The sequence below is a fragment of the Phaenicophaeus curvirostris genome, chromosome 1, assembly GCF_032191515.1.
Source record: "Phaenicophaeus curvirostris isolate KB17595 chromosome 1, BPBGC_Pcur_1.0, whole genome shotgun sequence".
In the NCBI taxonomy this organism is placed as follows: domain Eukaryota; kingdom Metazoa; phylum Chordata; class Aves; order Cuculiformes; family Cuculidae; genus Phaenicophaeus; species Phaenicophaeus curvirostris.
The window spans coordinates 80,297,586-80,321,975 of NC_091392.1; the positions used below are offsets into that span (position 1 = coordinate 80,297,586).

The window sequence follows — 24,390 nt, forward strand, 5'->3', positions numbered from 1 at the left end:
TCACTTAACAGTGTCATAATCATTCCTAATTTGTTTTCAGGTTGGCCTGCCTGTTGGTAAAAATGCTCTAACTGCACTTTGTCAAGTGGATCCCATCTCTTGCCAGCAGTTCTCAATCCTCATACAGGTTCCCCTAGTCATAAAAGCCGAATCCCTGGTTAGAGGTGATATTTTACAGATCCAGCAAGAGCTCTTATGAGAGGAACTCCACACTGTAGCACACTGTCAACCTTCTATAGTCATGACGACATAGAAAATTGTATTTTTCGGTTTTTTTGCAAACACCTCCATAGGGTTGATTTGTTCATAAGCTACAGAAGTATCACCATTTTGGATTACACAAAGATGACTGATTTTATACATAGTTGGGTTTGACTTCATACTATGAATAGACGGCAAGAACCACGGGCACTAAAGCTTTATTTTCATGCAAATATCCTCAGGAAGCCACACAAAGGAAAGAAGCAGCACATAACACTTTGTCACTTACAAAGAGATGCCTGCAGGGGATGCTTGTAACCAGGGAGAAGGTTGGAGACTCCCTCTGTTGCTCCCAGGAGTCTAGATTATGCACTTTCCTCCCATTTAACATAAATAAAAATGAAAAAACACCCAAAAATTAATTCTTGTCTCATCAAACAATGAGGTTCTGTGCTAGTGTTTCTACTATAAGGGGGTTTTTTGCATTCAGGGAATAAAAGTATGCATGCACAATGTCCCTGTAGCCCACTATAGAGCAGTTTCTGGAGAACAAGAACTCAGTTCAATTCCAGGTGTACCCCCTAAGAGTAGTTTTCCTCTTCTATTAGTCTGTGTGGGACTGGGATTTGACGTTTACAAATGGCAATATAACAGGCACCACCTGCAATGCTTTCCTAACCCCACTCTATAAGGGACACTCTGCCCTTTCTGTCCACAGGAATATAGCACCAGAGAAGATACTTTCTGGCATTAAAAAAAAGATAGTCAAGTTCTCAATTCACTGTAGTGGGTGCTACACAACCACTTGGAGACAGTAGCGCCTACCCCACCAAACAGGTATGTCCAACAGGTTCAAACATTGGAATCAGCAGATGCTTAAATGCTGACCTCTCAAACACTGCTTGTTATGCATGCCCAGTAACAACAACAGTACTTCAAAGAAGGCAAACACTGCTTTGAAGGACCCTACGCAACCATAGCTGTAAGGCACTATTTTTGCTGTAGACATCAAGAAAAACCTAGTATGAAAGATATAACGGACATGACGCTTTGCCTCTTAAGAGCATGCAGTTTCTTCACGACCATGTGCTTCCCCAGTCCACCAATTTAACTATTAGGCTTCTTCTGAGACTTAAAAGCAAAACAAAACCCTTCAGCTTTGCTTTACCAAGGAGAAACTGAAATCAATAATGAAGCTCACAAGGGCTGTGAGTTCAAGTCTTCATCTCTCCAAGATGGTAGATCACAAGACACAAGTTTTTAGGATTAACTCTAAAAGATCTCTAGCACCCTTCTTCATCCATTCCAGGTACATGACCTTGCATGTGAAGAACACAGAGAAGAGACCAGTCCAAAACAGAAACACTTCTTGAGCCAGCCTGGGGCACATCTGGGGTCTCTCAAAACTCCACTCACTCAACAGACCACATGTTTTTCTGTAGCAAACTCAAGAATCACAGTCCAGTTGATCAAGTAAATAACAAGTCTTAAAGGCTGAAAATGCTGTTCACAAAAGTGAATGCGATTAAGCATGCAGTATTCCCAAGCACTCACCAGATGTCACCACATCTCAAGAGACTTGCAGAGAAACTTGGCAGGCAAAGAGACAGAAATAGTAAAGAAGGTTTCTATCATACATACACAGCTTAAAGTCAGAAGACAGACCAGAAAAAGCAACTCAGTGACCAAGACAACTTCCCAACAAACACCTTAACGCATGCATGTTTAGAAATTAAAAGACCTGGACTGTGCCTCCCAACCTTTCTACCTCAGCCACATGGCTGTGGCTATTTCTTCTTTCTCACTTCCCACCTCAATGCTTGTATCCTCGCTCCTCTGCAACAGATGCGGGAACACCATCTCTGGAAACAATCACCACCCCACTTCACAGGACTCTCACAGCTCTTGTGCAACCCAGGTCTACTCATCACGGTTGGAGGCTCGGTGGAACTGAAATTCTTTGTCATCACGCTCTTATACATATACAACAACCTCGGTGCCACATGTTGATGCATCTTCTAAATTTGGACTCTCAGATTGAAACTTCCTTACTTCTTTTGTGAATCTGGGTTCCAGCATTTACATTCCAAACCGCGGCCAGCAAGACCCTGGTTCTGTCTTTTGTACAAGGCAGGACTCAGGCAAAGCATTCATACTGACATGAATGCTGTGCCAACATCGGTAATCTTACAGTCCATCCTAAAATGGCAGTAAGAGTGTCAGGAATAAACCAAATACAGACTTCTACAACATCACCACCGTAAAGGTTGGGTTTGCTTTTTTTTTTTTTTTAAAAAAAAAAGGTGTATAGACAGCACACCCACTCTCATTGGTCAAGAAGGACTCCAGTACCAGCCCCAATAATATCCATGTTTGCTTTTCTCTAGTTTAGTAGTCTCCCTATCTTTCTAACCCTTTTGCTGAAAACAGCAGTCAGCACTGTGCACATCTAGACCCCTACCCAGCAGTACCCAATAAAATGCCACTGGGCTGTCATAGTGCCCAGAAGTTCTAGTCCTGTTCCAGGGTCTTTATGGAGTAGACACACAAAAAAACCTGTTTCTGTCCAAAAAGTGATGTTGAGATGTTATGTCACCCCTAGTTCTGCCTGCAAGGCAAAGTGACTGTCATATCTTTCCAACAGCCTTGCATGAATCAGTGACACTCAGACCAGTTATGCCTAAACCTTCAACTGCATGAGCCATGTAAATTCTTACAGTAACAGCAGAGTGAAACATCCCAGCTCCTGACTCTCTGTCATAGCAGGCCTACAAGGCAAGTGCAAGTGCTGCAGCAAAAATACACATGTACAGTAGACCTTGAATTTTCAAAAAAACAGTGGCTCACCAAGCATCCACTACACAGCACATTCACACAAGTTTGATGATCCACACTGTTCCAGGGTGAGGAGCCCAGAAGGTTACTTTTAACAAATTAGTGCAGGCTGCTCCAGACATCTTCCTTCGTAAGAGACTTTCAGATATCAAGGACACCACACAGAAAAAGAGGTAGCCAGAAGCCAGGCCACAAGAAGCTGTAAGCTTGACACATGAGATAAAAATCTTCACTTCCCTTTGAACAGAATATGAGGAACCAAGAATGGGTGCAGGGGAGGAAAGAAATAAAATCTGGGAGGAAAAGAAAGAAAGGAGAGAGTCACTGTGGGAATTTAAGAGGCCCACTGATATGAAGAGATGTTGTCAACACAGGGCACAAGATCCCATGCAAGTCTCAGTCCACCCACCCCACCTCAAAAAACAAGAGCCAAATCTGCTCTGGGTTGGAAATCCCCACAAGATATCTTGACTTCAAGCAACTGAATCCATACACAGGTAGCTATGACTCAAGAGAGTAACCCACAGATGTTTTTAAGAGCCTTGAGCAAAACTGAAGACTGTGGTCCGTTATATATTAGAATACAACATAACACACCTCATCAACCAGTGGTACAGGGCAAGCTGGCATGCTTGGAGCTATCCTGCCTCCACAGCAGATGGTTCCACTGCAGATGACATGACTAACACACCTCTAAACAGTTCACACACCACTTAAAAGGCTGGGAATAATTACGAAAGAACAAAAGAAATTAAGGATTAAAATAAGGAGAGTAGTGAAAAATATGGACAGAAATGTGAACTTTAGTAGGAACCTCAGGACACAAAGCACACACTCCATTACATACAAAAAAACAGGCCTTTAAAAACAGATGAAGATCACTTACCTTTCAAAAGGGGCTGGAAAGTTGGGATTTCCTGAAGCTTTATGACATCTGGATCATTGCTGACATTCCGGGAGGACTGTGTTCCTGGGGCTACCACCACGATGTCATCCATTTTTGCTCGTTGCTTGGCTGGTGATGGAGATGCTGGAAGGATATGGAGGAGGGAGCCAACAAATTAATGAGCAGATACCATCAGAATTTAACTCGAAACAAACGTTGTCATGTTTAACATAGTTGAGGTACATTTCTTATAGCATGAACACACCTCTAGGATCACTCTAGGATGTGATACTTTCCCTTCGTACCCACTGCCTGTGAAACTCTTCTATTCAGCCACTTTTTTTCAAAATCAGGTATGAGATGATGAAAGACATGTTGTCATCTCACACCAGGGATAATCCAACACGCTTCACAGAATGGCTGGGGTCGCAAAAGACCTTAACGGACCCTCTAGTTCCAAACCCTTTGCCATGGGCAGAGACACCTACACTATCTATTGGTCAGTGTTCCGCTGCAGCAAGGCTCTTTTCTAACGTTATATATCTTCATAAGCGAGGGTTGCTTCCACAGACTAATCACGAGCACACTTGGGACACTTGGTCCAGCTCTGCACACTCCTTGCTACCTCTCGCAGAACCGCTAGGTTGGAACAGACCTTTGAGATGATCGGGTCCAGCCGTACCTGCCCACTACTGAACTGTATCCCTGAGCACCTCCTCTACATGTCTTTTAAATACCTGCAGAGATGGTGACCCAACCACCTCCCCGAGACCCCTTTCGGTGAAGAAATTTTTCATGATGTCCAACCTGAGGCCGTTTTCTCCTGTCCTATCACCTGTCACTTGGGAGAAGAGACCACCACCCACCTCGCTACAAGCTCCTTTCAGGCAGCTGTAGACAGCGATGAGGTCTCCCCTCAGCCTCCTTTTCTCCAGGCTAAACAACTCCAGCCCCCTCAGCCTCCTCCCACAACCCTTGTTCTTGCAGCCCCTTCCCCAGCTCCGTTCCCTTCTCTGGACACGCTCCAGCCCTTCAATGTCCTTGGAACGAGGCCCCCAAACCGAACACAGCAGCAGCAGCTTTCAGCCCGCGCCCCCGCACGGCGGACACGCTCCCCGCTCCTCCGCCCCGCACCCCGCCCGGGATCCGGGCTCCGATCCCCCTCCCGGAGCCGCAGGAGCAGCCGTGTCCCCCCGCGGGGACCGCCACCCGGCGCCCATCGCCCCGCGGCCCCGCCAGCACCGACCTGAGCCGCTGGGCTCGCCGGGGCGGCTCTCGGCCTCCGCGCTCTGCTCCGCTCCCATGGCGGAGCCGCCGCCGCCGCCGCCTCCTCCCTCCTCCTCCCTCTCCTCCTACTCCTCCCTCTCCTGACACCTCCCCTTTTCCTTTTCCTTCTCCTCTCCTTCCCCTCCTCCCCTTTCCTTCTTCTTTTCCTCCTCTTCCCTCCCCCCTTCCCCCAGCTCCTGCTCCTCCCCCTGCAGCTGCCGCCACAGCCGCCCACGGGGCTTCCGGCGGGGCGGGGCGAGGCGAGCGGCGGCCGCGCCCGGGTGCGGTCCCGGCTCCTCCCGGCGCGGGGCGGCGCTCGCCGCTGGTCTGGGGCCGGGGAGCAGGGCGTGCGGAGCGGTGCGAGTTGGGGCGGCTCGGCACACGGACATGGAGGGGTGGAGCGTGTCCAGAGAACGGAGCGGAGCTGGGAAAGGGGCTGGAGAGCAAGGGTTATGGGAGACGGCTGTGGGGACTGGGGTTGTTTAGCCTAAAGAAGAGGAGGCTGAGGGGAGACCTCGTCGCTGTCTATAACTGCCTGAAAGGAGGTTGTAGCGGGATGGGTGGTGGTTTCTTCTCCCAAGGGAGAGGTGATAGGGGGAGAGGGAGCGGCTTCAAGCTCCACCACGAAAGGTTCAGATTGGACATCGCAAAAAATTTCTTCACCGCAAGGGTTATGGAGCACTGGCGGAGGCTGCCCAGGGGGGTGGTTGAGTCCCCATCCCTGGAGGTGTTCAAAAATGGGTAGAGGAGGTGTGCAGGCATCTGGCTTAGTAGTGGACAGGTACGGTTGGGGTTGATGATTTAATTGAAAGGTCTTTTCTGGCCTAGCGATTCTATGATTAGAAAACAAACTTCAGGTTTGTGACTCTTAGAAACAAACTAAGCGCCTCCTGAGTACTTTGCCAGAACCCACCAGTATGTTAGTGGGGTGAAAAAGGCAAATACCAAAGCAGGACGTGAAGAGAAGAAACCAGAAATATTAATTCTTTTCAGCAATAACTCTTTGTGACTGGGACCAGGAAATGTTTTGCTTCTGGAACCACACGTTATTTCTATTAGTTACCAAGCAACAAGAATAGCTAAAAGGGGAAAATTCTGATTACTGAAATAGCATCAGTATTTTAAGTTGCTGTATTACCAATAGAGCATCTTTCCCCCTTTTATTTTGGTTTTCAGTGTAACCACATGCAGATTCTCATATGAAAAAAAAAAAGAGCTTGAAATATTTTTGAGTATCAACACAAAAACTTATTACGAACAGAAGGTAAATAAGCTAGCATAATGTCGAAGGTGTTTTCCAACCTAGCAATTCTATGATCTCCCCTCTGCCCTCCTGTGACCTGCCAGAATGGAGTGGTGGTGAGTGCACACAGGTTGAGCAGCAAAGCAACACTCATGTTTTTCTAAATTATGGATATTAGTTTTTCTGCCCAAAGGCAAACCCACCAAACCCTCAGAAAGTTTGCAGATGACACCAAGCTGAGTGGTGCAGTTGTCACACCAGAAGGATAGGATGCTGTCACCCAGAGGGACCTGGACAAGTTGGAGAAGTGAGCCTATGTGAACCTCATGATGTTCAGCAGGGCCAAGTGCAAGGTCCTACACCTGGGTTGTGGCAATCTGCAGTTTCAGTCCAGGATGGGGAGCAATGTGATTGAGAGCAGCCCTGCTGACAAGGATTTGGGGGTGCTAATTGATGAGAAGCTCCATGTGAGCTGGAAATGTGCACTCACAGCCCAGAAAACCAACCGTATCCTAGACTGCATGAAGAGAAGTGTGGCCAGCAGGTAGAGGCAGATGATTCTGCCCCTCTGCTCTGCTCTTGTGAGACCCTGCCTGGAGTGTTGTGTCCAGTTCTGGAATCCCCACCATAAAAGGGATGTGGAACTGTTGGTCCAGAGGAAGGCTACAAAGATGATCAGAGGGCTGGAGCACCTCCCATACGAGGACAGGCTGAGACAGTCATGGTTGTTCAGCCTGGAGAAGAGAAGGCTCCTGGGAGACCTTAGAGCAGCCTTCCAGTACCTGAGGGGGGCTACAAGAAAGCTGGGGAGGGATTTTTTACAAGGGCAAGTAGTGATAGGATGAGGGGGAATGGCTTTAAATTGGAAGGGGGAAGATTTAGATTAGACATTAGGAAGAATTTATTCATGATGAGGGTGATGAGGCACTGGCACAGGTTACTCAGGGAAGCTGTGGCTGCCCCATCCCTGGAGGTGTTCGAGGCTAGGTTGGATGGGGCCTTGGGCAGCCTGGTTTGGTGGGAGATTTTCCTGCCCATGGCAGGGGGGTTGGAACTAGATGGGCTTTAAGGTCCCTTCCAACCCAAACCATTCTGTGATTCTGTGAAGGACCTGGATGAAGGCATTGAGTGCACCCTTAGCAAGTTTGTGGATGATACTAAGCTGGGAGGAAGTGTCAACCTGCTGGAGGATAGGGAGGCTCTGCAAAGGGATCTGAACAGGCTGGACCGCTGGGCAGAATCCAATGGCATGAGGTTTAACAAGGCCAAATGCCGGGTCCTGCACTTGGGGCACAACAACCCTATGCAGTGCTACAGACTAGGGCAGAAGAAGGACCTGGGGGTGTTGGTTGACAGCCAACTGAACATGAGCCAGCAGTGGCCCAGGTGACCAAGAAGGCCAATGGCATCTTGGCTTGTATCAGAAACTGTGTGACCAGCAGGTCCAGGGAGGCTATTCTCCCTCTGTACTTGGCGCTGGTGAGACCGCTCCTTGAATACTGTGTTCAGTTCTGGGCCCCTCACCACAAGAAGGACGTTGAGTGTGTTGAGAGAAGAGCAACAAGGCTGGTGAAGGGGCTGGAGAACAGGCCTTATGAGGAACAGCTGAGAGAGCTGGGGTTGTTTGGCCTGGAGAAGAGGAGGCTGAGGGGAGACCTCATTGCTTTCTATAACTACCTGAAAGGAGGTTGTAGAGAGGAGGGTGCTGGCCTCATCTCCCAAGTGACAGGAGACAGAAGAGGGAATGGCCTCAAGTTCCTCCAGGAGAAGTTCAGGCTGAACATCAGAAAAAAAACTTTCACGGAAAGGGTCATTGGGCACTAGAACAGGCTGCCCAGGGAGGTGGTTGAGTCACCATCCCTGGAGGTATTTAAAAGATGCGTGGATGAGGTGCTCAGGGACATGGTTTAGTGGTTGGTAGGAAAGGCTGGACTTGACAATCCAGTGGGTCTTTTCCAACCTAGTGATTCTGTGATTCTGTGAAAGTGCTGGTTCTGTGTCCCAGACTGCCTGATGACGCCAGCCTTGGCAGGCCCACACTGTTCTTCCGTGACTCTTTCTCTGGGCTGGCAGGCATCACTGCCTCAAAACTGCACCCCTTTGCCATGGTTGGGCACCCAGCAATGCGGGAAATGTGGGGAACGGCTGTTGCCTGCGGCGTTTGTCCTTGCGCTGGGAGCCAGGTAAAAGCAGCCCAGACAAACAGGTCACAGGCAACTCAAGTCAAGAAAAAAAAACCAACCAAACAAAAACCCAAACAAATTAAAAGGAGAAGGGGACATACTTTGAGATTTCATTCTTATTATTTTCATATGTGACAGCAATATATCAGCAAAGAAGCCACACAGTTGTCCATGACGGCACAATAACCTGTAAGTATGGAACAGTGCTGGTATGTGCTAGCCCGAACAAGCCTGTTCCCCATTCTCGTGCGATGCCCAGCGCTATCTGAAGCTCTGCATTGAACTCACCATCGATCTAGTTGGCTGCCTTTGCTAAGTGCCACCAAGATTGAATTTAACACAAAAGTAATGCCTCTATCTCATGGGAACTGCACTTAACAACTGTTACCAAGATCAAGGCTGCAGGAAGACAACAATCCCAGTCCCACTTCTGTTAGCTGTAGGCTGTACTTTGTGCTTTTGTAAACTAATAATAGAAGAACTGTCTTTCAACCACCTGGACAACTGTTTGATTCCTGTCAAAATAATGAATAAATAGTATGAAAGCAATGTAATTATTCTGGGGAAGAACAAATTGTTGTTGGCACAAATCAGTTCACAGACTTGAGTTCCTAATCTGCAATATGCCCACATAAGATTCAGTTCACACCTGAGAGCAGTCATAGTGGCTTTTAAGGAAGGACTTGCTTTGTTTCAAGAGAAATGCTGTGTTTAAAGATGAAGTGCGCAACGTCTGTAGGACTACAGCCTGACCAGTGTTTGACATAATGTCATCTGACACTGTCCATCAGTCTCGGACAAATTTAGAATTAGCTGCACTGGAGCAGCACATTTAACTGCAATTCATGTCCTTTCCACTTTTGTGTAATGGACTTCTTGCTCCTATCTGAACTGTTTTCATTTATTATTATGAAAGTATGAATTTGCAGTATATCACCACCCCAGAAGAGTTTTAATTTACCTGTCAAGCACCACATGTGTCTAGCACATGGAATTTTATTATTTAAAATATTTTTAAAATAAAGGCATATTTTAATGTGTTAGTTCTGTAAGTGAATTCTTTATTTTGCCTTGAATATGGCTATAACACGTCCTTGGTCGTGTCGTGCAGCTGGTAACTAAATTAATGTACTTATAAGTGTACAGTTGTACCTATCTGCATTAGTTCATATAAATCTGATGTTTGTATTACCATGACCTGACAACTTTAGGGTCTTGGCAAATATTTTGTATCATTTATCAGTTTCATTTTTCCTTTCTGACTTACTCTGTATATTCAGTGCTGAACATAAGCAGATTATTTGAAACTGTCTGGTATATTACGATGTAGCTGCAAGTTCCTCAGAAGGGCCTGGCTAGGGCTTAAGGCAGAAGCTGGGCACGGAGGTAACATGGCACAGGAATAGCCCTGACCTGCCTGTCCCAGCTCCATGGGTGTCACATTGGTGGGCACCCCTGATTAGATGAGGCTTGGCCTCATTGCTGCCACCGAGCACAGTGGGTCAGGAGCCGTGCTCCTGGACTCTCCAAAACTCATTTACAATTATTAGTTTGGGGGCAAGGGATTTACCTATGTGAGGGTATATGAGTGTAAATACCCAAAAACGTACTTACATATATTTATTTGAAGTTCCTCCTATCTGCGCCCAGGTGTTTTACCCTGTAGGGCACCAGCTCCCAAGAGGAGAGGTGCTTTACCAAGGTAGGAAGACACCTTTAGTGGCATAGTACTGTGACACATGGCTGACAGGGTTCAGCCATCCTCCCCTCCCTCAGCATCCCTTCCTTCCCATGTCAGTGGGGAGGGAAGCACAGCAGACACTGGGCAGGGCTGGCTCTTTGGAGCCATCAGCAGTGGTTTCTGAACGGCTTCCCTCAGCTTCTCTGTACTTCAGCAACCTGGCTGAGTTGCATCTGCTCTCTTCAGGGAAGAGGGGAAAGAAGCAGTGGTGGCTGGGCCAGGGCAGCCATATCATCCCATGGTATCTTGTGTGTTATGCTCATACCATATTGTCACATCAGCCCTTATTGTATTCCTATAATCACCTAAGCCTGTCTCTGCGCAGGTCTCCACATACGCTATCATGCTGTTACCCCAGCACCCCTAACTCTTAACACCAACAGACCTGGTGAAGAACCATTTTCTTCATCCTCCAGTTACAACTACCCCAACCAGACCTTCAGCCTTTTTTGAATTTCTTTCAGCTCAGCTTCTCCCACCACCACTAGGTAAGCAAAGGCAGGTGGCAGCTGGAACTCTGCCTAAGGCATAACACAGGTAATATTTGTGCTTGCTTTCAGTATTCATTCCCATAGTTCATTCGCTGTGTGATACAGTTAAGAGGTGACACCTTAAACGTTCACATTCTCTTACAGCTTTTTCTTTTAACTGTCTGGTATTTAAAATATTTAACTTTTAATATTCAACTATTAATTTAATTAACCTAACTATTAATATTTAACTCAATTTTACCAGTTCACTAAAAGAGGAAAACCTGGCTAGAAATAAACATTTTCTTAAACTAGTGCAGCTGAAAATTTCAGAAAAAAAACTACCAAGTGTGCATGAATCACAACAAAATATTAGGAGTTGCCCCAAACTGGCCATCTGACATGAAATGAGATGACAGGCTCAGCCTCCTACAACACTTACATCCAAATAAAAGCCAACACGCAGCTGTATTAACAAGGGAGACGAGGACTGGCTGGGCGTGAAGAACAAGTCAGCCACCCATCCCTTGGCATGTGTCCATGGTGTGAGGCATTCACGGGGCAGGCACCAGGACAGCATGAAGCAGGATGTGCCCTCACTGCTGCCACTGCTGCCAGCACTGCGCCCCTTCCAGCAAAGGATCTCAGAGATGCAAGAGATCTCACCTCAGTTATAAGTTTCTTTCTCTGAAGTAGACAGCAGGTGTCTGCCAGAGACAGGACCAGACCCCTGCTCTTATTATTCTACTCTAACCATTACAGTATGGAAATAACCTGTCCTTTGGTATCACTTCACTCCTAGAAAGAAAATGTCTTTTATTTACAGACAACTTTATTATTTTAAATATGCTGCAGGGTGAGGCCTGAAAAAGAAGGAATATATCTTCCTACTTCTTTATTTCTTGCACTTCTTTCTCTGGGCCACTTTTACTCCTAAACACTGCCCCAAAAATAAGAAGAAAGGAAATTTAAAAGAGGAAATGAAAATAATTCTAAATAAAAACATTACTTAAGCAAGCAATTGCACTCAAGCAGTTGAGGGAAAGAAGGACTAATCTGCCAGTCCGTGCTCCCAGTAGACAGGCTTGCCTGTACAACTCCCATTCTGCAAACACCCTGTACTTGGCTATGATTTGTGCAGGTAGAAAAGAGACACTTACGCAGACATCAAAATATGCACGTGTCCATTTAGATCAGGATATGCATATTAATCGCTTCCATTACAGCCCCCCAAAGCTAGAGAGGGCTCTTCTCAGTCAGAGAAGAATCAGGCCAGCCTACTAGCAAAACCGCATCACCACCAGCCCCATGACCTGAAGTTTCACCAGGAGGTTTTTCCTTTGTGCTAGGGACAAGGCCCTGGGGCTGGTGAGTGGCTGGAGGAGCGGGGGCACCACTGCAGCCCCCCAGGCAGGCAGGGAGGAGGGCAGGCAGGGGTCAAGGCACGAGGGAGGACGGGGGACAGCCAGGAGGGCAAGGCAGGAGAGCAGGCAGGGACAAGGCAAGAGGGAGGACAGGGGGACAAGCAGGAGGGAGGACAGGAGGACAGGCAGGGGACAAGCAGGAGGAAAGTTGGGAGGGGAGAGAGGACAGGAGGGCAGGCAGGAGGGCAAGGCAGAGGCCAGACAGTGGGACAGGTGGGCTCAAGGCAGGGGGCCCGCAGAGGGGCAAGGCAGGAGGGAAAGCAGGGGACAGGCACGGGACAAGCAGGAGGAAAGGCAGGGGACAAGCAGGAGGGCAGGGGCACAGGCAGGAGGGCAAGGCAGGGGACACTCAGGAGGGCATGGGCAAGACAAGAGGGCAGGCAGGAAGGAGGGCAGGGGACATTCACAAGGGCAGGGACACAGGCAGGAGAGCAGGCAGGAGGGCAAGGCAGGGGCAAGACAGTGGGACAGGTGGGGTCCAGGCAGGGGGACAGAAAAAGAGGCAAGGCAGGAGGGAAGGCAGGGGACAGGCAGGGGGTGCAAGGCAGGAGGGAGGGCAGGGGACATTCAGGCGAGCAGGGGACACTCAGGACAGCAGGAGCAAGGCAGGAGAGAGGGCAGGGGACACTCAAGAGCAGGGGCAGGGCAGGAGGAAGGGCAGGGGGCGGGCAGGGCCGGTCAGGAGGACCAGTCAGGAGGCAGGTCCCCTGGCGCGGGGTCCGGTTCCGAGGGTGCCCCGAGGAAGCCGTCCCCGCCCCGCGGGCAGAGGAGGCGCCCGGGCGGCAGCTTTCCCGGCTGCCCGCGCTTCGGGAAGGCGTCCGGCGGCGGGACCGGGTCGGCGTCCCGGGGAGGGCCCCCCGCGGGGACCATGGCTCCCGGGAGCAGCCCCTGGGCGCTCTGGCTGCTGCTGACCACCTGCGGGGCCGCCGCGCCGCCCCCGGGCCCGGAGTGCGCCGCCGAGCCTCTGCGCGACGCCCTCGTCGATATCAACCTGTCCCTGCCCCGAGGAGTCCGCGGGGCAGAGCCCGTGTTTGCCCCCAGCCCCGAGGCTTGCGTTCGCGCCTGCTGCTCGGGGGACAAGCCGCCAGGTAAGTGGTTTCTCTCCCGTCTGCCCTGTTCCTGCGCTTGGGAAGCGGCTCCTGGGGCCGCCCTGGTCCTCGTGGCGGCGGCTGCAGGGAGCGAGGGGCCGGAGCCCGGCTGCTCGGGAGAACGGCTCCCGCAGGGAAGCAGGAGATCCAAGACAGGAAAGCCGGGACCGGTTCTGGAATCCTCAGCATAAGAAGGATATGGAGCTGTTGGAACGGGTCCAGAGGAGGGCTACAAGGATGCTCAGAGGGCTGGAGCACCTCCGCTATGAGGGCAGGCTGAGAGAGTTGGGCTTGTTCAGCCTGGAGAAGAGAAGGCTCCGAGGAGACCTTATAGCGACCTTCCAGTACCTGAAGGAAAAGTACAGGAAAGCTGGGGAGGGACTGTTCACAAAGGCTTGTAGTGATAGGACGAGGGGCAATGGGTATAAACTGGAGAGGGACGGATTTAGACTAGAAATAAGGAAGAATTTCTTCACGATGAGAGACACTGGCACAGGTTGCCCAGGGAAGCTGTGGCTGCCCCATCCCTGGAGGTGTTCAAGGCCAACTTGGATGGGACCTTGGGCAGCCTGATCTAGTGGGAGGTGACCCTGCCCATGGCAGGGGGGTTGGAGCTGGATGATCTTTAAGGCCCCTTCCAACCAATTATTCTGTGACTCTATGCATTTAGTAGACGCACTACGAAGTAACTGCCATTTTGCACTGAATTTAATTTTAGACAAAAATGAGAGCGTTTACCCTTCTCAGACGCTTGTTTGCACCAAGCTCATGGAGCAGTAGGAGGTACAGCAGCAAGTAGAAATGACAGTGGTAAAAGTACCCTCCCTCCAAGCAGCAACAAGCCAAAAGATTCGTGGGATGTGATGGAAAAAGTGTATAAATAATTTCCTTTCTTGTGGGTATATCAAGGAGGTTTTCAGATTTATCAGGATTTGTAAGCAAGAAATTATGTTGAGTGGTGCCAGTGTGGTGCAGATGAGGAAAGGGGGAGGGATTAGACTGTTTCCCCAAGTTCATCTGTACAGGAAGAGGAAGGTGTGACCTTTTTTATGTTGGCCCCGGGCCATTCTTTTGCAGGCCTGGGTTGTTTTTCCTGTAGGAACGTTACGTGTTCGTACTTTTCCTCTTACACTAGGAAAAACTAATTTAACAGACCAGAGATTAATGTCAAGATGCTATAAAAGTTCTTATTGCTGAAATATCTGTGTGTCATGTTTTTGCAGGAGACAAAAAGTGTAATTTGGTGATTTTTGATATTCGAAGGACAAATGCACATCCAAACTGCTACCTGTTTTACTGCCCTAGCACAGAGGCCTGTCCAATGAAACCTGCTACAGGATTTGTGAGCTACAAGATAACTCGAGGTAAATAACAGTAAAAGCCACCGATCCCCACACTAGATGACCTTGCACCTGTGACTTTCCTCTAGTGATCAGAAAATTTTGGAGGGTTGCATTTTTAGTAAAATATTCTAAGCCAAGCACTGTAATTTGAAAATGCTGCTCTTTTGCTTTGTGGGAGGTGGACGGACAGCTGTGTGGTGAGCTCCTGTGTGGGCACAGCTTCTCAGTTAGAATAACATCCTGACCCTTACGGAATTCCTTCACGTTAGATTTAGAACTATTTGCAATTTTCCCTTGCTTAAAGCAAAAAGGAGCTGCTTCTAACTTAATATATTCAAGAAGGAAAATTTTCTGTGCATGCTGCTGAAAGCAATGGAAGTACAATGCCCATGTAGCTGTGTATTCGACAGATTCCTGCTATGCTGATGAATACCATGTACACACAGGCAGAAACACCGAGCAAACATTAGGCATGCCTTTGAGAACCACTGTGAAGTTACTGAGTAACTGGAAGTAGTAATCATGATTTCCTGCTTTCAGTTAGGGAAGCTGAAGCACAGATGCAAATAGACTGAGCTCAAAACTTGATGACATGTAGGCTGCACGCTCAGAAATATCTTGCTATCTGTCATGTGCTGTGGGATTTTTAATAGCAGGTCTTGTTGGCTGACATTGACTTGTACCAGACCTGTTTGAATGGCTCAGATAAGAGACTGGTAGTCACACTGTCCTCCTGCCAAGAGTTCGCAAGGTGGTTTCAGGGTGGCTCTTTGAGAGAGCAGAAATTTCATACTTCCAGAGGCTGAACTTTTGCTAAAAAAAAGTGAACTTTTCCCAGAGAAACTATGCAAGGAGCAACAGCAGGATATGTAGAAAACTTATTCACATAATGTCATGAAATATTTGTGAGCACAATCAGACAGGAATTAGGCAAAAGCCATGTGCAACAAATGAATTGCGTGCCTGTAAAATTATCATTAGAACTATTCTTTCCTCTCGTTTATCTCCCTTGGAAGACTATGAGGGTTTCATACAAAGAAATGCTTGTGATTTCCTCCTGCATGTAGTGTAATGCTCAGTTAACAAGGTGATTGCATATATCATCTATTCTTCATTTTGCATTTTTTAGCTTCTGTGAACTTTGAATTATGGAAAGATTATGCTAGCATATTTACCTTACATTCCTAATAAGTTTTTGTGTTGGCACTTAAAAGCATTGCAAGCTGTGTTTTTTCATATGAGAATCTGCATGTGGTTACACTGAAAACCAAACTAAAAGGGCCAAAGATACTCTATTGGTAATACAGCAACTTAAAATACTGATCTTGTGTTAGTAATGAAATTTTTTTTTGTAACTATTCTTGTTGCGTGGTAACTAATGGAAACAATGTGTGGCTCTAGAAGTAAAACATTTCCTGGTCCCAGTCACAAAGACCTATTGCTGAAAAGAAGTAACATTTCTGGTTTCTGCTCTTCACATACCGCTTTGGTATTTGCCTTTTTCACCCCACTAAGATACTGGTGGGTTCTAGCAAAGTATTCTCAGGAGCTGCTTAGTTTGTTTTAAAGAGTGACAAACCTGAAGTTTGTTTTCTAATCATAGAAACGTTTAAAGCATTACCAGTTTTCTGGTTTGCTTTTGTTTGTTTGTTTATTTGCATTTCATCTTTTTGTGGAGTCTTAATGCTTGGAAATATATATTAAAAAAGCAGCCAAGTAGGCTTATTTGTGTGTATACTAAAACTGAGATAAATCCATCCCTCTAGATAAGAGTTTCTACTTGAGAAAAAAGTGACAATGAAAATATCATGGACTTATTGTTATTTATTTCAGTTCCAGTGCAGTCAACAAACCTCTTTATTTCTATTAAAAAGATGAGTGAGTGTCAGAATTACTTGTGATGTTCCATTTTAAATGTTCTGTGCAGTAACTGAATGATAATGATTATATACATTTATACAGGCACACATATGCAACATGTGTGTGTATGTGTATACATACATATATATATATATGAAATCTGAATGTTAACAGCCAGTCTTCCCAAGAGCTCGTGCTGACCCAGTCTCTCTATGATACCTGCTGGAATCAGCTAGCTGCCTGGGTTATCAATTGTGTGGAATTTCTGTCGCATAATGCTGTTGCTCTGCTTCCAAACCCACCTGATCTGCAAGCAATAAATATTCACTCCTGGACAAATGATCACATACAGTCTGCTTCTTGTGGAGGCCTTCCTTGCAAATTCCTTGGAGACTCTTGGAGCAGTGTCTGTCTTCTAGCATGGGCAGTAGGAGCTCAAGTCTTTCCTACAAATCCCTACGCGTTTGAAATGATGTAAAATGGGGGCATCATTGCCACCTAGTATCATAAGACAATTTTTGCATGTGAATTGTATCAACCAATCACAGGGAGCTTGGATATTACAAGAAAGGGGGGTATATAACCATCTTAGCTAGGTGGAAATGTGTACCTCTGACAAATAAAAGTGAAGTTGGTAATATCTGCTTCTTAACTGACAGGTTGAGAATGGTTTGAAGGCAATGAGCCCCCTTGCTCTGCATTGCAGTGCTACATAAAACACTTATATGCATGCAATATGAGTATAAAACACTCAGATTGAGATGCTCACTCTGCACAGGCAAATTCTGTAAGAAGCAGCAGTCAGGGTCTGGTGTGCCCAGGTCTAAGACTCAAGGCCGTATGACAGAATTTAAAAGTCACCCAGCATATTTTAAAGAAAGGAAGACCTTGATGCCTCAGTTTCATTAGCCATTACTTTCTGGAGCCCCCTTATATCTCTCTTAAAAGGAAATAAAGATTGTTAGAGTAACCTTGTGGTAGTCAAAAATAGATTTATTAATTAAATACTTGTATTTCCTTTCTGTTTTCAGACACCCATGCCCTGGAGGACACAACCTTCAAAAGTGAGGACTTTTCTTCACATGGGTATTCTTTGCCTTCAGATGATGGAGCCTTTATTTCTCACAGTCAGACAACTCAGCAGAATCGTACAGCTGCTTCGCAACAACCTGTCTTTCATCAGGCATCTGAACTCCTGAAGCATATGGCCAAGCAGTTAGACAAAAGTGAAGTTCATACTGTTTTTGCTGAATCTCAAAGGGCAGAACATCCCGAGACCTTAGACTCCATCCCAAGGCAGAAAGTAATTAACCTGTGGTCAAATACGTCTTCCACTGTTCAAATTGGAAACACATCTGCTTCATTCCGCACCACTCAGTCTAGCGTTCCTGAACCCAGTAGTACTACTCCTAGTCCTCTGCCTACAAGTACCACCAGACTGCAATTTCGTACAACCTCTGTCCCTGCTGGTAGTGTTAGACCTACTGCTGTCACCACTACCACAGCTATCTTTCTGCGTACTGCAGACGCTAGAGCTAAACCTGGCATCCCTCCTGCAACTATCACTGCTACTCATGTTCCTCGTTTCAGTCCCACAACTTCTGCTTCTACTTCAACAACCAAGCAGGTGACCACGAATTCCAGATCTGCTACCACCCCATCAGGGCTAAGAACTCCAGCCATCCTTCTTGAGCCGACAGTTGTCTCTTCCAATGGTACCAGCCATGTTACCCTCCTCTCTTTTCCAGGTGTCACTCTATCTGCTAGTGATTCCTCCACAGCTCCCCAGAACGACTCTCAGGGTTATGACACATCTGATTTAGAAAGTTACCTGCCAGAGAATGTTCTGAGAGGTAAAGGTGTCATTCAGCTGGGAGAAAAAAACAGCCTTGTAGCAGCTTTGTTTTTTGGGGTGATATTCTTGTTACTAGTTATTGCATTAACAGGAAAGAAAATACACGAATCTCTTCAGAAGAGACATTATACCAGGCTGGATTACTTGATCAATGGAATTTATGCTGATGTATGATGGGGAGAGGGAATAAGGTTGTGAGCAGCATCTCTCATCTTTGAGAGGACAACTCTGAAACAGAACAGTGGATATTGAAATCTCAGAAGAAGATAAATTCCTTTTTTTCGGCCACTAATTGGAAAGTGGCAGATGGATTTGTCAGGAAAGAAACCTGCTTTTTCTAAGCTGAACTGTAATGTCTGTCATTTTTTATTTACTACTAAATCCAGAAAATAAACACTAAAATTCAAATTAAGCTAAGAAGGTCTTAATATTTAAGGAGAAAAAGCATTTGAAGAGCTTAATCTGTACCATCACAAGATTAGTGGAATAGAAGTACACCTAGTAAATTGAGTACCTGTGCGGAACATGAGTGGTTTCCATGCTATTTGCACCCAAATGCCCTAGTGATACACAACGGTCTGGCAATCCTATTTATCTGTAGCCTTAAGGGAATACTTGGTAGTAGAGCTCTGCATCCAAATGGTTTTATGTACAAAGAGTAAAAATTGCAGTACACATAACATAGTTGGCTTAATTTTCCTTAGCTGCATATGATTTATGGATATGTAAGTATCTTAAATGTTTTTTCTGCATACATCAGAAGCTATCCTTAAAACCACATGATGCAAATTTGAGTTTTCCTTTCCTAAAGAGCTCACCACCCTGTAGCACATTGGATTTTTGCAGTATGTATCAGAAAGAGTTCTTGTCATATCAAAGTAAAACAAGCTGCAGTCAAGGTCTTTCATGACAAATGTGATGACCGAGTGACTTGGCATATACACGACAGAGAATCTGTTCTAATACACCTTAATCCCTAACAGCTGAGACTCAACACCTGACCAGAGAGCAGGCAGAAACTTTTGAGGGAGCTTAGCAAAGACAACAGCTGTATTGTAAGAAGAAGACGCAGAATGCTGTAGTAATGAACAGTTATGGTTGGAGTTGAAGATCTCAAAGGTCTTTTCCAACCTAATGATTCTCTGAAAAGGTGAGGTCTCCATTTGCTGAACACCTAAAAGGACTGAAGAGAAGTAAGAAAGTTTTAAAGGAAAATGGTGGCTATGTAGGAACATGCCAACTTCAAAGAGGTTTCCTGGAGTCAGCAGGAGCAGATGAACAAGGTTGCATCATCTTCATGCTTCTAGTGTTCTTCCCTCACCAGGCTGATGGCTCTCAAAAGAGCAACAGTGCTGGACTTGCTGTCCCTCCTGAATTCACAGGGCTCTTACTGGCTTTCAGAGCACACCACTTCTGGGGTCACCTTCATGTGACTGGTAATAAGCATAGCTGTTCTATATGTTACCCTGCCTCTGGAACAAGAGACAAGTTAGAGTATGCATGTAATTTGCTGCTTGCAATACAACTTCTATTTCATATTATTAACATTTCCCTTCACATAAATCTGGTCTAAACCTGGTTTTAGAATGAAATTCTAGATTTCAAAATATCTGTGTGGCAGACAACATAATCGACAACAGCATCAAGACAGAGAAGGGAGGGTGCCTTCATGAATACAATGAAATAATTCTATTACAAAATATGAAATGTGACTTATGTCCAAGAGGTTCTTAGATCTGTCAAGCTCAGTTCAGTGGGAAGCAAGCATGATCCAAAAATGGCCTCAAGGCAAGTTTTCTGAGACTTCTAACAACAACTTTTTATGCAGAAAATTCTCTAAAAATTCCATTTTCCAAAGATCAAAGAAAAGTCAGTGTTCCTTATGTCAAGAAGCTGAATTCTTACTATATGGGGGCTGCAAGTTGCTTTATAGATACAAAACCAGCTGGTCTTCTGCACTGCTTAAGTCCGGCAATGCTTAATCGAAAAACATTCTGAATAACCTTTTAAAAATGAACAAAATCGCAAAGCTAAAGTATCTCCAGTTCATCAGCTTGTCTGTTTAACCTCAGCTTAATAAAGGAGAGGTGCTGAGAACAACCCCTGAATCCTCTCTGTGTGTTTCTGCTGTCATAACAAATTTGTTGGAGGGAGAGATGGTTGGTATTAATTGGTACAGTCCAATACAGCAGAGATACATTCAAGAGACAGCAGGCAGACATATCTTGGGTTCATTCAGAGCACTGGGCGTGTATTTGGCTAGTATCATTAGAGACATTGCCCTCCAAACTGAACAGCACCGTATATCAAAAAAGGTGAGTGACAGAAGTGAAGCAGAGAGGTGCACGGGTACCATGACTAATTTAGTGAGGATGCTGAGCAGAGTGGCCTTTCAAAATTTTTAATATAACAAACAACTTTCCAAGTTCTTATATTAAAAATTCATTTGTATGCTTGAGGAAAAAAATATGTTCTAGGCAGCTGTACTGAAACAGTTACCTTCCACCCTCCCCCAGCTATTTTTCTTATTGGATGAAGAGTAGATGGGGAATTGTTAGATGACCAGTATGGATCCTTCTGGAGGGGCATTTACAAGCTGTGTTTGAACACTAGAGGGCAACAACAGTTTATTAAATAGAATTTAAAATTTCCAAGCATGCCAGTTTAAATGGTTTTATTAGCTTGGGTTTTAATTTTCCAATCAATAACAATTTCATTGCAAAATTGTTTTGTAGGAAAGCTCTTTTGTTTATCGGAATGTTCAGAGTAGAGGATTATATACGCACGCTTTTAAAACTTCTTACTCTATTACATAGTGGTAGTAAAAAGCTGTAGAAGACAAAACAAAGCATATTAACTTCTCTTTTTTAAATAATGTTCAGTCAGATTACACCATTAGTCACTAGCATTGCCAGTTAACAGAGCTGGAGAGAGAGATTTCCTGTCATCATTCTTTCAACTGAATTTCACTGAATCATCAGCCACCACAATATGATGGCAACCTGTGCATTTGGGGTGGCTCTTTCTGAAGGTAACCAGTTATCTTATGGATTGAGGCCAAAAGCTGATTGACTTTAATCACCCATAGAGTGTAATAAATACTGTAGCTGCTTGTTTTCATGTTGTTGCTTTATAGTGCTGAGCAAACACAATGTGTGTAAATAAAGACTGCCATGAACAAAACTGTTCTGTGGGTTTGTACAGTTAAGGCAAACAGAAAGCCCAAATTTTATAACCTCTGCAAACAATCATAAAGAAATAAATTGGAGATATATTTGAGACGGTTGAGAAGAGCGCGTAGCCCCTACCTCAAAGGACTGCAAACCCAGTCTGGCCTGTTCTCTTCAAACAGTGCTTCAGTTTATTGTAATTTCTGTAGGAGTAGGAAATGCTTATAGTCAGGATTCTTTCAAGTGAAATTACTAACCAACCAACCAATAAAAACAAACAAGCAAACAACCCCCTAAAATAATTACATGAGAAAACATTTTTAAAAATGAATCTTATTTTTCCTCCTCCTCCAAAAACATCTTAGTGGATTTGAATCTGATGACACCATTAGATAATGCTTTGATCCTGCCATCTCACACTCCATGCTGATACAAACACGGAGTTTAAAGTGCTATTATTGCAGCCAACAGTTTCTACCCAGCACCCTTTCATACAGCGGAGCTCTACTTTGTGCTCTGTCGCACTCCTGAAATTGGCTTGGGCTGCTGGGCCCTTCCTGTGCCTCACTCATTCCCTCCTCCTATAGGTTACACATCTTGCTGCCTGCCTGTTCGTGGGGAGTTACTGGATAGCTGCATATCCTCCACATTCAAAAGCCTTGCGCATCCTTTCAGGGGTGTACATTCTATTCCCAGATGCTTTACCAGCCTCTTGATGGGTAGGTCTCCCAAATGACTGGGATGTAAATGGAAATTTTTCTTCATCTTCAGGAACCCTACACTCACACCTAGTCCTACAGTCTAAATTTGCTTTTTTTTTTTCTAGATCTCTACACTTCTTAAGGGTTTCAAGGTGCAAAGCATAAAACTGCTGCTCATTTTCCTTTGTGCTGGGTAGATATTATAAACAATGGCTAAACGTACTTTTAAATTTCAGTACAACTTTGGGGGAATTGCTGTTTTCTGTGTATTAGCTCACTTAAAAAAGAAGTCAAAGGGTTGTGCCTTGACTTCTATTCTGCTACTTCTCTCCTTCCAACCTATAAAATGGCACTGGCTTAAGTGCCAAAGGAGTTTTGATATGCCATGTCTGAGGTGTTCTGATCCTTCATTCTTTTGGTTTGCTCTTTTTTTAGTAGAAAGCTGAAAATTCCACCCTACTGAGATCACCCAGAAATAGGCATTGGATAATTCTTTTTTCTCAGGGAAATTTAATAAGCAGTTAACATCTAGTACAACTTCAAGATGTTGAAGGTTGGACTGGCTAAACCATAGGCATGTTTTGAAATATTTGCTGATTTGAGCAGTCACTCTGGAGACCACAAAGGCATTTCTTCAAAGTGCTAGGATGGTAAGGATGGCTATATGAGGTCTAAGTGCTTGTAGGGTACTTTGCTACCTGCCACACCGAGAAGTAGCTGAGTTCTGGCTGAACGTTCAAAAGCCACTGGGAGCAGCACCTGATTTTCCCTGTCCCCCACTTACTCTGAAAGTGATGTGATCAGTGGTGCTTGGACCTTAACATTTTGACATTCGCATCTGTTCTCAACAATACCTAGACTGAAAATATGCACCAAGTTCAAACACTTTTTGTTGTAGAAAACCCCTCACAATGACACAGATTTCCTACAGGCTTGCCTATTTAGGTTTTTTTTAGCTTGTTTAGTTAGTCTTTAAGCTTTTCATTTGCTTTCATGAGAGAGCCTTTTTTTTCCCTAGCCCTAAATCCAAGTTCCACTGATATTACTGAAATCTTTCTGAGTAAGGATTTGGATCCTCTAAGTAAGTTATTTGGATCCTTCAAGTAAGGATCCAAGTAAGTTTGGATCCTGCAAGCAAGTTGTGAATAAGATGATCCCTTTACTTCAGGGGACGTATACTGCTCTGTCTTTGTGCATGCAACTCCCATTGATGTCAGTGGGAGGTCCTCCAGCACACAGTTTATAGCTCAAAGTCAAATACTCCTACTTGGTGGCTCATAACTTTCCAAAACAATTGCCTTATAGGATGAAAGGACTTCTCAGCCCAGAGGTAAAATTTCTCAGAGAATCCCAAAACCACTTTCCCAGCTGCTTCCGATTATTTAACTATGACAATGATGTCCATATCTTGTTTCAAGGCATGCAATAAGGAGCTCAAATGTTTTTTCACCATGTGATAACTCAGGCACTATTTCTGGGAAGTCTCCAGATTTGGCACGTGCTATATGTTGCCGTTGCAGAGCACTGTGTTTTAGAAAGGAAAAAGAAAGAATTTATTTGCGAGGTATAGTTTCAAACAAGTGAGAACAGCTTGAGCTATGCTGCTGGCTACTAAACTTAACAAGATACACATGTAGCTTTCCTACACTGACAAATACATAAAGCAAGGGCACACCCGATGTGAGTGAACCTTGGAAAGGATGGTAGAGTTTGAAAAACGACAGGTCTGAATGCTGAAGCTTATCCATGTGCTATGTCTACCAGAGAGAGGGCAGGTAAGCTTTTCCAGAAATATGTTGGGAGTTCCCATACCAACGGGGAGTTTGAGGGTAGTTCACCTGCCGCTGGTGACAACAAACTTCTCCACTGGCTACCGCATCAATTGACAACAAAAGTGATTTCCAGGAATTTAGTCTGCGTACACCAGCAACAGCAACAAGAGCAACTAATAAATGCACATGTGCTACAAGCAGTTACAATACACTTTGCTTCCTTTTATCTGGAGCATCGCTTGACTTTGTAAAACATCATGTGTTGGTAACACAGAAGAAGTTTGCTGTGGGCAGCAATCCAGATGAAGTTCAAGAGTGTAGATGCAGCAGTGAGGGTCCTCCATTGTGCACA

The 24,390-nt window shown here is 45.4% G+C and overlaps 2 protein-coding genes across 3 annotated transcripts in view; one reads left to right on the top strand and one right to left on the bottom strand.

Annotated features, from left to right (window-relative positions):
- The window catches only part of BORCS5 (BLOC-1 related complex subunit 5), a 111,702-nt gene that overhangs the window by 70,522 nt on the left and 16,790 nt on the right, over positions 1-24,390 (bottom strand). Inside the window, exons 2-3 of one of the 2 annotated variants that reach the window (XM_069865206.1) lie at positions 5,169-5,241; positions 3,923-4,066 (exon numbers count right to left, since the gene is read on the bottom strand). In XM_069865206.1, the coding sequence (XP_069721307.1) occupies positions 3,923-4,066; positions 5,169-5,226 (202 nt within the window). In that variant the 5' untranslated portion in view covers positions 5,227-5,241. Of the gene's footprint in view, positions 1-3,922; positions 4,067-5,168; positions 5,260-24,390 lie in introns of those variants that run through there. The other variant, XM_069865197.1, reaches the window with a different exon arrangement.
- On the top strand, positions 13,103-18,803 carry MANSC1 (MANSC domain containing 1). Its single transcript, XM_069863343.1, has 3 exons — positions 13,103-13,337; positions 14,561-14,701; positions 17,572-18,803. Exons 1-3 carry the CDS (start codon positions 13,118-13,120, stop codon positions 18,567-18,569), a joined length of 1,359 nt encoding a protein of 452 aa, XP_069719444.1. The 5' UTR covers positions 13,103-13,117; the 3' UTR covers positions 18,570-18,803.

Coding starts and splice junctions, on each gene's coding strand:
- MANSC1 (XM_069863343.1), top strand. CDS start 13,118: ATGGCTCCCGGGAGCAGCCCCTGGGCGCTCTGGCTGCTGCTGACCACC. Junction 13,338..14,560: donor CTCGGGGGACAAGCCGCCAG/GTAAGTGGTTTC, acceptor ATGTTTTTGCAG/GAGACAAAAAGTGTAATTTG. Junction 14,702..17,571: donor GAGCTACAAGATAACTCGAG/GTAAATAACAGT, acceptor TTCTGTTTTCAG/ACACCCATGCCCTGGAGGAC.